This window comes from Equus quagga, chromosome 9, assembly GCF_021613505.1.
Source record: "Equus quagga isolate Etosha38 chromosome 9, UCLA_HA_Equagga_1.0, whole genome shotgun sequence".
NCBI classification, from domain to species: Eukaryota; Metazoa; Chordata; class Mammalia; order Perissodactyla; family Equidae; genus Equus; species Equus quagga.
In genome coordinates, this window is record NC_060275.1 from 86,919,911 (window position 1) to 86,933,486 (window position 13,576).

The 13,576-nt window shown below is 43.0% G+C and overlaps 1 protein-coding gene across 6 annotated transcripts in view; it reads right to left on the bottom strand.

Moving 5' to 3' along the window:
- The window catches only part of ZNF131 (zinc finger protein 131), a 30,322-nt gene extending 21,452 nt beyond the window's left edge, over nucleotides 1-8,870 (bottom strand). For 2 of the 6 annotated variants that reach the window (XM_046672121.1, XM_046672116.1), the window contains exons 1-3: nucleotides 7,990-8,199; nucleotides 7,637-7,775; nucleotides 6,515-6,616 (exon numbers count right to left, since the gene is read on the bottom strand). In XM_046672121.1, the coding sequence (XP_046528077.1) occupies nucleotides 6,515-6,616; nucleotides 7,637-7,760 (226 nt within the window). In that variant the 5' untranslated portion in view covers nucleotides 7,761-7,775; nucleotides 7,990-8,199. Of the gene's footprint in view, nucleotides 1-805; nucleotides 928-6,514; nucleotides 6,617-7,636; nucleotides 7,776-7,989; nucleotides 8,200-8,253; nucleotides 8,577-8,685 lie in introns of those variants that run through there. The other 4 variants (XM_046672119.1, XM_046672117.1, XM_046672120.1 and 1 more) reach the window with 4 other exon arrangements.
- Between the last annotated feature and the right edge of the window lie 4,706 nt (nucleotides 8,871-13,576).

Consider the following 13,576-nt stretch of genomic DNA (forward strand, 5'->3'; position numbering starts at 1 on the left):
TTGAACTATATCAAACCCACGCTACATACTAATCTTCAAATAAACTTTTCATTTTCTAAGATCTTCCTTGCCTTAGGAATTACTTTGTCTCTGACTGTACAAATCCTACCACCCTTGAAGGCCTAATTCTAATGCCATATCTTTAATCCTTCCCCCAGGCTGAACTGTGTACCTGTTGTGGTAACAATTCACGGACACCTCTTGACTGTAAGTTACTTGACAGAAGTTATTTTGTCTCTGTTCACTCACCTCACAGTACATGACACAATGTTTCCTAAAATCCAGGCACACGAAGTAGGAATAAATCAATAAAGGCTAAAGTCACTTCCAAAAGTAAGTTTCCATGATTCTAACCTTTCAAGTCTTGTGTTTAAATTTTGGCCCAAAATGATACTCTTCTTTCTTTGTGCCCTTCAATGTTGTATATTATTGTTTCAGTCTGTTAACGTAAGGCTACAAAAAACTACTGATGAGAACAAAGAGAAAAATATCTTTTTTTTTCTTTTTTGGTGAGGAAAATTGGCCCTGAGCTAACATCTGTGCCAATCTTCCTCTATTTTATGTGGGATGCTGCCACAGTGTGGCTTGACAAGCAGTGCTAGGTCTGCCCCCAGGATCCAAACCTATGAACCCCAGGCCACCAAAGCAGAGCATGCGAACTTAACCACTGTGCCACCAGGCTGGCTGCAAGAAAAACACTTTTAACACAAATTTTTAATGCTAAGAAATGACCAAGTCCAAACTGCACACAATATGCACAACTGCAAATACAAAAATATTTTTATGTTATTCTCACTTTACACACCTGAATGTGGCATTTCAGACACCAGTAAGAATACTGATGGAATATCCACCATCCTCGGTTTGTGGAAAAAAAGATACTCAGCAAGTCAGAACTTTCAAGTTTTAGTCCCAGCTTTCCATGACCTATTTGATTGTGGGCAAATCAGAACCATTGAGCCTCAGTAGACCCATCTTCAAAATGTCTGAAAATAATCTGAATATTGAGAAATACCACAAAATATAATGCGATATGATCAAATTACACGCTACCAAACAAGCAAACTAAAAATAATTGGATGTACTGAAGGCTAATTTTATTTGGGTCCCCTAAATATTTTTTCTCCTGGTTGTCTTTTGAGCACATTATTCTTTATTATACAAGTAGTCTGAGGGACAGAAAACTAGATTTCGCTGTTTGCTTTTTTTTTTAAGAAGTTTTGACCAAAAGTTTAAAAGTACAAAAGTCCTTTCTAAAAACAATGAGTAAATTTTTCCTGAAGTGGAATGAGATGTTAATTTTTAATCAAACACACCTATATAAAGCTTAGTATATGTATGACACAACTCTAAAACATTTTCCAGTTACTTAACTCATTTAATCCTAACAACTCTATGACGTACTATTATAATCCCCATTTTACAGATGAGGAAATTGAGACAGAGATGTTAAATAACTTGTCAAAGTCACACAGTTATTAAATGATAAAACTAGGGTCCAACTCAGATGGCCCAACTCCAAAGTCCACGATAAAGATTTTTAAATAAGATGATGGCAGGAAAGAGTTTGAATACTCATGGTCTCTCATTCACGACAGGCCCATACTCTTTTATTTAGAATTCCAAAGTCCCTCAAATCTCTTAAAACCAGAAGTTTTCCCATAAATTTGGCAGCAAAATTTGATGTGAACTGACATGAGGCTATTTTAGTCCTCACACTACTCACAGTAAATATTAATATGCTATGCTGCCGAAATATTATTTGGTTACAGGATGTTGCCCTAGACTCCACAGGGAGTATTATCTAATATACGTACTGCATTATCTTTAGAAAATTCTAAAAATTCGTAATTTCAAGAAACAGCTGGCCTCCAAGGATTTGAATAAGGAATTGTGTGGACTTACTTCCCAGACTTGGTTCATCAGAATCACCTGTGGACATAATAAAAGCATGGGTCCCCAATCTCTAGAATCAAAACTAGGACAGGGAACTGTTTTTATAAGCACCTAGGTGCTTCTTATGTGGCCAGTCCAACACTGGTCCTAGGAATAAACCAGTGACCCAACTAATTAGCTTACATGAACCAAATCGATAGCACCTGTCGAGGTAAGGAAAGTGGTGTTAGATGTACAGTTGCAAAAATATTTTATTCTCTATCAGGATTAGTTTGGTAACTTTGAAATCTCAGCCCATTTTCACATCAAGCCCTTACTCCTTTCATAATGGAAGCGTGCAGGAGAATACAATTTTTCTAGGCAAGTATCTAAGCAAAATGTTAATATGAACATTTTATCCTGAGTCATCTTTTTTCTTAGGAAGAAGCAAAAGGGGGCAGCATTCTGGAATCTCTCTAGTCTTAGGAAATTGCCCCAATTGGTGGAAAACTCCTACTCAAAAAGAATGTATGAACGTGTACTTGGATGTTTTGTCCTTGATAGTAGGAGCTAAAATTTTGGACATGATGGTAGAGATGCTATTAGAGAGAAACTATGTGTTTATGGATCTGTGGTTTCAGGAGGAGTAGAGAAGGAATGGATTTAGAAAATTGGAGGTTCAGGTTATAAGAAGGCTGTGTGTTCTGAACAAGAGAATGAATGTGCATTGAAGATTTTATGTGGTGTGAATCCAAGTCACAAAGCTGAGCTAGGATGCAGCTGGCTTTACAATTTTGATTTGAAGCCAAAGGTGAACCTGTGGTTCTAATCAAAGGTAACTTACTTCACCAGGGACCTAGAAAACAGGGAAGAGCTTAGCTTGCATCCAATGACAGCTTATAGTCACAGAACATATTACAACTTACATTTATTTTAAATACTTGTCATGTGCTTTTACAAAATACTATAAGGCAGTGGTTCTCAAAACTGGCTGGATATTGGAATTGTCCTAGCGCAGTGCTGCCCCAACTTTGCTACACACGGGAGTCATCTGAGGATCTTGTTCTGGTTCAGCAGGCCTAGGGTGGAGCCTGAGAGTCTACATTTCTAACAAGCTCCCAGGTGATGCCCCTGCTTCACTGGTCCTCAGATCACACCTTGAACAACAAGGACCTAGAGAATTTTCAAACACAGATGCTTGGATCCCACCCCCTAAATACTGATTTAATTGATCTGGAGACACAGCCTGGGCACTGGTACTTGTAAAAGCTCCCCTGGTGTTTCTAATGTGCAGCTAAGGATGAGGACCATTGCTACAGGTCATTATTCATATTTTACAGATGGGATTCCAGACTAGCTAAGATGGAGAAAGCCTACTCCACCCTATCTTGTTCACTGATTACAACTAAAAATCCTGCACAGAATACATAAAGCTAATATACAAGGACTCTGAAAAAATAAATAAAAGCAAGCAGACTGGGGAGAGAAGTCAAAAACAGCAGTGAGTTTTCTGGTTTTAATTTTTCCTCCCACATATCCCAGCTTAGACTTGAGGACAGCCCAAATCCCATAACTGTATAGCAGGTGCAGACAGAAAACGCTCCAAGACAAACTCTTTCTGGCTAGAGAACCAGGAAAAGGGATGGAACGGCAGGGCGGGGTGGGGGGGGAGTGTGAAGGAAAATTGTTTTTATTCCTCTCTCTCAGCCCTGCCTCACGGCTAGCCCCAGTTCTGATGCTGCATAACTAAACTCTAGGAGAAAGTAGTTCTCTCTGACAGAGAACTAGGAAAGAAAGTATGATCTGAAGAGCCTGGAGAGAATTCTAATTTTTTTTCCCTTTTCTCTCACCTCTTTGTCCATGAAATGGATCACACTGTGGGAAATATATGACAGCACAAGGAGGCTAAAACCCTAGTTTTCTAGCCAGAGGACCAGGAAAAGGAGCCCCTGGCAGGTAACATGCAAAGGAAATCAGAAGAGGGAGCTGGAGAAAGATCCTCCAAATCTGTGTATGCAGTCTTGAGCTAAGCGTCGAGCTGCACACGTGTGGAACTGACCTGAGGCAGCACAGTGAAGGCTCTAAGAACCGCACTACGGCCCGGACTACCACCCAGGTCAGCACACCTAGGACCTAAACAACACAACAAAGGTTTGGAAAACTAAATTGGAATTGGATCCACAGCCCAAATAAGGCAGTCTGAACCTAACCAGGTTGATTGCCTGCTAAACAAAACAAATCAAAATCAAAACAAAAGCATTCTCCAGAGGAAATTAACAGCATGCAGAATGTGATAATGTTCAAAATGTCCATGCCATAATCCAAAATTACTTGACATATTTTACAGATTAAAAAAAAGGAAGCCAGGGCCGGCCCAGTGGCACAGCGGTTAAGTTCACACCTTCCGCTTCTCAGTGGCCCAGGGTTCACCGGTTCGGATCCCTGGTGCGGACATGGTACCGCTTGGCACGCCATGCTGTAGTAGGTATCCCACATATAAAGCAGAGAAAGATGGGCATGGATGTTAGATCAGGGCCAGGCTTCCTCAGCAAAAAGAGGAGGACTGGCAGTAGTTAGCTCAGGGCTAATCTTCCTCAAAAAAAACACAAAAAACAAAAAACAAAAAAAGGAAGCCAAGATGCCCAAGGTTACACAACTGACAAACAGTAGAGCCAAGACTACAACTCAGGTTTTCTAATTACATGCCCAGGGTTTTTCTACAGCCAGGTGACCCGGCCAGACAGTACAGCAAACCCAAAGACAATCCCAAAGTTGAGGGCCTAAGACGACATTGAGCCAAATTGATTCTTTAAACGTGAATCTGCCAAACAACAAAACAGTGTCCTTACATTTTACTTTCTTATCTGTCTATGGTTTAAATACTGCAGGCTTGTGTGTGCTGTACTACAATGTACATGGCATGTTAGAGGTACTGAGAGGTACAAGACACAATCCCCAGGTCATTAGTCTCCAGAAGAGAAGACTCTACTTCTCCAGGTAGTTTAGTACTCCTTGCTCCACCGCAATGCATAGCCTAGCCTGGGCCGCTTATTTTTGACTATTTAAGATTCTGCTCAGAAGTCAACTCCTCTTTGAAATCTTTCCTCTCTCTCTAAGGTAGACTAAGCCACTCATACTCCCTCCTCAGTGACACCATTCCACAATAAAAGTCCCTGCAACACTTTTGTTCACTCACTTCTTTACTTGTTGCTTACGCATGATTAAATCTGCAAATTCTCTAAGGGCTGTCTTATTCATCAACTCTTCATTTCCTGGGTCTAGCACAGTATATAATATATAATAGGTATACAGCTTGATAAATAGCACCAATTTATTAAGCTTTGACAATGCACCAAACACTGCCAAGCAATCTGCATATGTTATTTCAATTAAGCACTACAAGCCTATAAACCCACTTTTCAGATGAGGAGGCAAATACACAATTAAGGTAAAGTAACCTGCCTGGGATCACACAGTACCTCAGGTGAATAAATGAATGAAATCTTGCCTTGTAACAGAAACCAATACCATCTAAGCAGCTAGACTCTCACTTTAGTAAGCTTTGTGCATTTCCATTATGTCTGTGCTCTATCACAGATAATCAAAAGATAAACTATCTATGGATGTAGCTAGAATGAGAGATAAACTGAAATGAACCCAAAAAACGATGTTCTTAACTCTTTATGTTTTCTTTACTCCCCAAGGCACCAAATTTTTCCAAGGGAATAGTGTTTCCAGGCAACCCATCCATAACAGAGAATATATACACAGTTAAAGAGACACAAAACCAAAACTCAAGAACCCTGAAAGGAGCTAAAATTCTGTATTTATGTGGGCAAGCTGACTTATTTTCTACAGTTTTGGATGGGAATGCTGGATATTGTAGTAGCAGAAGACAAAAGCATGGTAACTAATAGCACAAACTAAATCTCCTGCTAGCTGGGCAATCGTGGGCAAGTTACCTTTTGGGGTCTGTTTGTTCCCTGACGTATAGACTGGAAATAATACCATTTACTTTAAACAACTGCTATAAACCTCAGAAAATGCACATAAACTATACAGAGCACAATACCTGGCACTTGGTGGGCGATTATTACAGAAGTCAAGCAAGTACAGAAATCACTTTCTACTTTAAGGCAACATCTACTGGATGACCCCTTCCATCCCAGACCTTCTATAGCCACTAGAACTTCTTCTGAATGCTACTTAAGTCCATCTGTCCTAGCCTTTTCCATATTATGGCAGCCCACTTCACACTGTGCACATCATCTGTACCTCTGCTGGAACAGATGCCTCTACTGTAACCTGCAGCATTCCGGCCAGTCTGAACCCTAAGCCCACTGAACAAAGATGGGAATTCACTTTTAATACATGTTTTCAAAAGACAGTGACCACTGGTTTTAGCAGTGGAAAAGACTCCTTTAAGAGACCAACATCTACCATCTAAAGTAAGAGTTTTTCCTGGCAGATCATTTTACCAAGCACTTTACTAAAAGTAAGAATTCTCAGGTGTCAAAAGAACAATTTATCAAGTCACCTAACAGGAACCACTGATGCCTGTTTCCCATGATATCTTGTTAAATTAATTGTCTAAAACTTTTTCATCAATTACATTTGCTAGGTTAAAACAAGCATGTACCTTCTATCTCCACCAAAGGTTCCTGAGTAAACTCCTGAAAGAATTTGTAGAAGAACTTACTGCAAGCAGCCAAAACAGCCTTGTGGGCCTTAAAATGGTGTCCTAGATAAAAAAAGAAAACAAAATCATACATAGTCACAAAAATCAAACACAAAACAACAAATTACAAAATTACATAAAGTAAAATAGATCTTTCTTCATAACATAATTATAAAACTATATAAATTACTGAACTCAAGTCAGAATATTCTTGGCAGCTCTCAACAAATTTTAATCTTAATTAGACAGGAAGTCCGATCTTTACCTCAAAGACATCATTAGGTCCGTTTTATAAACGCCAGTTTACAAGACTTCAGGAGGTAAAGAGCCTCCTACCACTTAATTAAAGAGTGAAAGGCATATCCTATTCAGTTGAAAATGCTAAATATAAACACAACCCAAAAGGTTACACATCGTTTGGAAAGAGAGAAGAAAAAGCCATAGAACAAACAGGAAGCTGGATATATTTGCTACGGGAAACATTTTTAAATGCCTAATATTTAGAAGCTCAATCTACAGCAGCCGTATAAGAAGAACAGCTTGCTTTGAGAGGCCTATTTTTACTAAATCGAAAAGATACCCAAGCTGGGTTTGCCTCCTAAGACTGGTAAAGACCCCATTTGATTTTGAGAGTTCCCAAAGTGGGTACCAGTGCTGCAAAGGAATCTCTCACATTCTCCCTCCCAGACCATCTGAGAAACCAGGAAGAATCAGCACTTCCCAAATGACTCCTGTGAGACACTCCTCAAAGCAGCTTATCAATAGACGGCTATTAACCAAACATTTAGAGACATCCTCCCCACCCCCACACCATCATCTTGCACTCAAGTGTGCAATGGGAAAACTCAAAAGGCTGCAAGAAGTTAAAATGCGATGCTTATGCTGAAAGCGTGACTGGCCAACCAGCCTCCCACAGCATGGTCTATGTGAGTGAACAGTGACAAGCGCCCTCGGGTCCCAGCGCACACCCTCCTCAGGCTTCTGATGGGGAGTCCACAGAGGGCGGGTAAAAAAGGCAGGTGGAGGCAGGGGAGGTAAGAATCGAAGCCACAAATTCGCTCCTCTGCCCACCACCCTACCCACCGTCGACAATAAGGGTGATGTCAGTAAACCGGTCCTGCTCTCTCTGTTCATTCAATCGGTCCAGGATCATTTTATGATGTTCGGGGAACTCCTGAAGGCATTCCATCGTCTCTTCGGCCTCCATGGCCGTCGGGTTGCTCTACAAAAGAGGAGCATGATAATGTACACCCATGAGCTCGGGCTGAAGAACAAAACCCCGAAAAGAGAAAACAACAAAAACCAAAACCCCAGCAACGTGAACAGAAGGGGGAGGGTGAGGCGAGAGGAGAGGAAGGCGAGGGAGAAAGAAAGGCGAGCCGGGGGCCGCCGCGCGTTGGGGGCCGGAGCCGCGGCCGCGGGACTCCGAGCCTGACCTAATTGGAGTCGGGAGACGCGAGCTGGAGCGGGGTGGGCACAGCGCCGGAGGCTCCGGGCGCCGGGGCGCGCAAGCCCGGCAGGGGAGGGGACCCGACTGCCGCAGCGGCTCTCTAACGGCCCGCCAAGCCCTCTGCCCGGCCCTGGCTCCCGCCGCCCCGGGACCCGGTCCGGCCCGCGGCCCACAACGACTCCCGGGACGAGTCGCCTCTCCCTCCCCCGCCCTCCCTCTTCTCCCCCGCCCCAACCGGGCCGGCACTCACTCAGGGAAGGAGGAGCGGCCCGGGCCTGCGCATCACTTACGTCGACGTCCTGCGTCACCGCGTCGGGCTCCGGCTGACGCAGAGGCCTACCCAGCGCAGACTGGAGGAGCCGGGCCCCGCCTCCCACTAGTGGCGGGGCGGAGCCAACCCAAGGGATTTGGCGCTCAGCGAGGGCGAGGCCGCGCGCCGGGAGAAAATCAGGCTATGGAGGGACTGGGCCGGTTCAGGGCCTGGCTGTGCTGGGGGCGGGGATCCTAAGTCACCGCTCTTCCACCTTCCTCTCGCCCCGCCTGACTCCAGGTGTGAGCACTTCCGACCCTGCCCTCTGAATAAACTCGCAGCCTGTTCCTGCTCTGCTTTTATTCCGGGGCTCCTCCGGCTCCGCCCCGCCCCGCCCCCTTCCCTCCCTAGCCCTCGGTCGGCCCGCCTTACCTAGCTCGTGATCCTCCCTCTCTCCTCTCCGTCCCTCAAAGCCTTTCCTTCCTTGCTGTCCCCTGCCAGGGCGTAACTCGCCCCACACCTTTCCCTACCCCTAAACTGCGCCTCGCTCTCCATTTCCTCGCGAGTGCCCGGGCGCTCCCTCTGCTCGGGTCCGGCCTGCACACCTGCGCTCGCTCCGAGACCCAGGCGGCCGCGGCGCGGGCTGCGGAGGCCACGGGCGCGAGCACGTTCCGGCCGCCTGGGATCTTCCTCCCGGGTGCCCGCCCTCTCCGTGCTCGGCGAGGGGCACGTGTTCGCCAGGCTCAGGACCTGGATCTGCTCTGATTATTTACACATGATGCTGTTACAGTACTACAGCTCTCCACTCCCAGCCTTCAGCGCTTGAGGAGGCCGGTGACCCATAATCAGCCTCACGTGACTGGGTCATTTATTCGTTCATCCGAAAAAATGATTTTTGATGATAATGAGATGGTCGAGATTAACTTATTCTTTCATCTCCAAAGAAAAAGAGTGGGAAGGGAAGGATTCAAATAGCTATATGCAAGGGTGAATGTGATTATTTCAACAGACATTTATTGAGAGCCACCGCTGTGCTAGGTACTGTTTAAGAGACTGGGAAGTCCAGTGGTGATCAAGGCATTTGTCGTTTCTACCTTATGAATCTTAGTCTGATAGAGTAGTTAGACATTTTGAACAGGTAATTGACTGGGTGCTGACTGCGGAGTGTTATGAGATGTGAAGAACAAGGTAATGCGTGGGTTAAGGAAAGTTGGTGACCTATAAAAAGCAATTATGAAGTCTGAGTGTTCTTAGCCAAGGGTACAGCACATGCAGAGGCACCAAGATAATAGCATTCCTGGAACTAAAAGAATGTTTCTGGGACAGACCCACGGGGCCTTGAAAACAGTGTTAAAGATGTTAGATTTTCTTATAATTGCAAAGGGAAGCCTTGAAGGTTGAGCAGGATGTGACATGTAAGATTTACTTCTTATAGACATAATTCTAGCCCTGGTATGGAGAATGGATTAAATGGGAGAAGATGCAAGGAGTAGACACCAGTTGGGAGACGGTTAGTAATCTAAATGAAACCATGGTGGCAAGTGGGATTAGAGAACCGGATGGACTCTACAGATAGAATCAACATTGACTGGAAATCATGTCATAGGTACTAAATAAATAATGTTGGATGTATTCATGACAAGAGAGAAGAACACTCAAGGATGGCTCCTAGATTTCCAGCCTGAGCTGGTGGATTGTTGGTACTGTTTACCAAAATAGGGAATACAACTGGAGGAACTGGTTGGGGAGAGAGGATGGGGAGGGCAGGGGTAATTTTAAGGAGACAACTAAATGGAAATGATGTTAACAAGGCACTTTATATATGGATCTGTACAGAGCTTAGGGGAGAAAACTAACCTTAGAGCTTTGGGAATTTTTAGCATAAAGTGGATATTGAAACCATGGAAATAGGTGAGATTATTTAAGGACAAACTGCAGGGATGATAGACTAGCAGTTTGTAGGTTGAATTGACTATTGGTGTTTTAATATTATCATCATCACTATTATTCACAGTATTTTTTAAGATGAAGAAATCGCGCATAGAAATAGGTTTTTTGGAAATTCCAGTATATAAGGGTACTTTTCTGTGCAACAGCAATTGGATTAAGCCAAATGGAGACTGCCCTCTCTATATGAGATTTGAGCTATTCAGTTCAGCACAGCCGCAATCACTCTCAAATGTCTTAGACTCAGCTTGCATCTTTCATTTTTACTTGCTTTGTTCCTAAAGCATTTAAGTTTGGACACTTGGTCTATAGAGTCAGAATGGAAGAAGGTGTAGGACTTTATCCCTGAGAAGTATCAATGTTTATGGGTTGAGTAGGAAAGGAAGAACCTGCAAGGACAGTATGGCAGCTCGAGAAAGGAGGAAAAAAGAGAAGTATGACATCAAGGAGGTCAGTGTTCCAAAAGAGAGGGTGTGCTCAGCAATGCCAAATGCTGCCAAATGGGCAAGCTAAGCAAAGATTAGGAATTGTCCGTTAGATTTAGCATCATAGATGTCTATAGTAGAAGACCTTAGCAAGAACAGTTTTAGTTAAGTTCTGTGGGAGGTGTGTGTGTCGGGGTGAGAAGTCCATATCCAAGTAGGTTTAGGAGTAATTAGGAAAAGAAATTGAGATGACAATGATAGAACTCTCATTAAAAATGAGAGAGGAGAGAAAGGAGTACCTGTAGAGGGTGATGGGTCAAGCCAGTTTTGGTTTTTGTGTTTTAGGATGGTAGAGACTTAAGCTATTTAAATGCTGATGAGGAAGGATCCATCAGAGGAAGAAGATAAAAATACAGCAGGAAAAGGGGTTAATTGTGCAAGAGAAGAAGAGACTGGAGAAAATGAAGTTGAGAGGATAGGTGAATGAATCAGCCTTAGGACAAAGGACATCTCTACTATTATCACTGAAAGAATTAATGGATTAGATGCTCTTAGGAGTATAGATTTACTTTCAAGAAGTTGAGAAAATTCTTATCTAACTGAAAAGTTCTGTTTTCTCCATTAAATAAGTGACGAGGTTATCTACTAAAAGCCAAGATTAGGAGAAGGGTGTGTGTGTGTTGGGGAGGAGAAGTTTGAGACTAGAAGATGTATTAGTTATTTAAGGCTGTATAAGAAAGTGCCCCAAAATGTAGTGGCTTACAACAATATTATTATTTCACAGTTCCCATGGGTCAGGGTGTGGGACCTGAGTTTTCACCATCTCTCACAAGGTTCCAATCAAGATATCAGCTGAGGCTACTATCATCTCAAGACTTAGCTGGGGAAGGATCTGCTTCCAAGGTCACTTAAGTGGTTGTTGACAGAATTCAGTTCCTCCTGGGCTACTAGACTGAAGACTTGAGTTCTTTGCAAAGCCTTCCTCCATTTGGGGCTCACCATAGTGACTGACAGCTGGATTCCATCAGACAAGAGACAGTAAGCAAGACAGAAGCCAAGTCCTTTTGTAACCTAATCTCAGAAGTGACATTCCATCACTTTTGCTGTATCCTATTTGTTAGAAGCAAGTCGCCAGCTACAGCTCACAATCAAAGGAAGTAATTACACAATGGCACAAATACTAGGAGGCATGATCATTGGGAGCAATCTTAGAAACTGCCTACCACAGAATGGAATGGAAAAGATTTGAAATAGATCTTGAATGTAGTAATATCACAGTAGCATCAACAGGATCTGGTAGAAGTGGGTAACCAGGAATTTATACGATAGCAGGTCTGCTGGGCATTGTGATTTCCTCCCGAAGCATTCATTAATCAGGTACCTACAAGGATAGGTGATGTAAGGATGAAGTTAGTGTTAAAACACAGTTCTCTGTGGTGCAGATTTTGTGTCAGTTAATTATAACCAGGTTTATAGATGTTCTCTGGAGTTAAAATGGCTTCTTCAAACTTAAGGCGAATTGACAAATAGTTCCAGCTGCCTTAGTGGTGTCCCTTTATATGTGTCAAGGCCACATTGGAAAGGAGATAGAATGGTGGTTAAGAGTTTGGTTTGAAAGATAGCCTGGGTTGAAGTCTTGGTTCAAGTTAATAGCTGGGTGACTTTGGGTAAGTTAACTTCATTAAACTTCCGTCTCTTCACCTTTAAAATATGTTGTCGTGTGGGGCCGGCCCAGTGGCGGCATAGTAGTTAAATTCCCGGGCGCAGACCTGCACACCACTCATCAAGCCATGCTGTGGCCACGTCCCACATACAAAATAGAGTAAGACTGGCACAGATGTTAGCTCAGTGACAATCTTCCTCAAACAAAAAGAGGAGGATTGGCAACAGATGTTAGCTCAAGGCCAATCTTCCTCACCACCACCACCACCAAAAAGATGTAGAAAGCGAATCAGATAATACATGAGAAGCACTCTGATTAATACCTGGTGTGTAGTAAGCTTTCAGTAAATGGTCTTCATTGTCATGCTCCGGTATAAGGTTTATATTCTATCTCCTATCTGCTATAATTTTTGAAAAGATATTTATGGGTCAACAAATGAGGTTTTCTTTGGGACTGCCCAAAGGAACTGAAAATTCAGGATGTCGCCAATGAACCTACAGATACAGCAAGCTGAAAAAAGGATTATGACAAGTCTAGAGTTTTTGGAGGGGGACACTATCTTACATATGCCACAAATAAGACACTGACAAAAGTATTAGGGTTATTTCCTCCTTTTCTTCCTTCAGGCAACATCCTAGTTCAGGACTGGAGTGTGTACTTGAGGATGGTTACTTAGTTGCTTCCCAGCTTGTAGATGGTGACCTTTACGCATAGAGTAGTCAAACTCGAATGCTGGCTTGGAAACTCCAAATTAGGGAGGGTACTCAATATTCTTGTAGAGCTGGGGAAGAAGGCAGGACAGTGGCCAGGTAGGAAAAATCACAGAAGATAGCTGGCTAAGCAGGGAATGACACACCAGGACCAGAAGTTCTTCTTTTCAGCGTCATTGTCCCAAATGGCTGCCAAATCTTGAGTGTTCAAGTTCAACTCTGGTCCCATCTTGATATAACAACAATATGAAATATAATAACATCCAGGTGGGGAAATGATTACTTTTCTCCTGGAAGTTGGTGAAACTCTGGAATGTTGTGATTGTCAAAGGGTCCTTAAGATCCAAGGCTGCTGCTTTAATTTTTAAATTTTTATTGCCAACATGGAACTCACTGGACCCTCCTTGGCCTCTCTCTGGATCTTCCTCTTTTCCTTGATCTCTTAAGATTGGAGTGCCCCAGTCTATTACTTTTAATGTCACTCTAATATATTTGGGATTAAATCTATATTAACATTTGTTTTCTATTCATCTTACTGTTCTATGTTACTTCTCTCTCCTTTCTGGCTTTATTTTGGA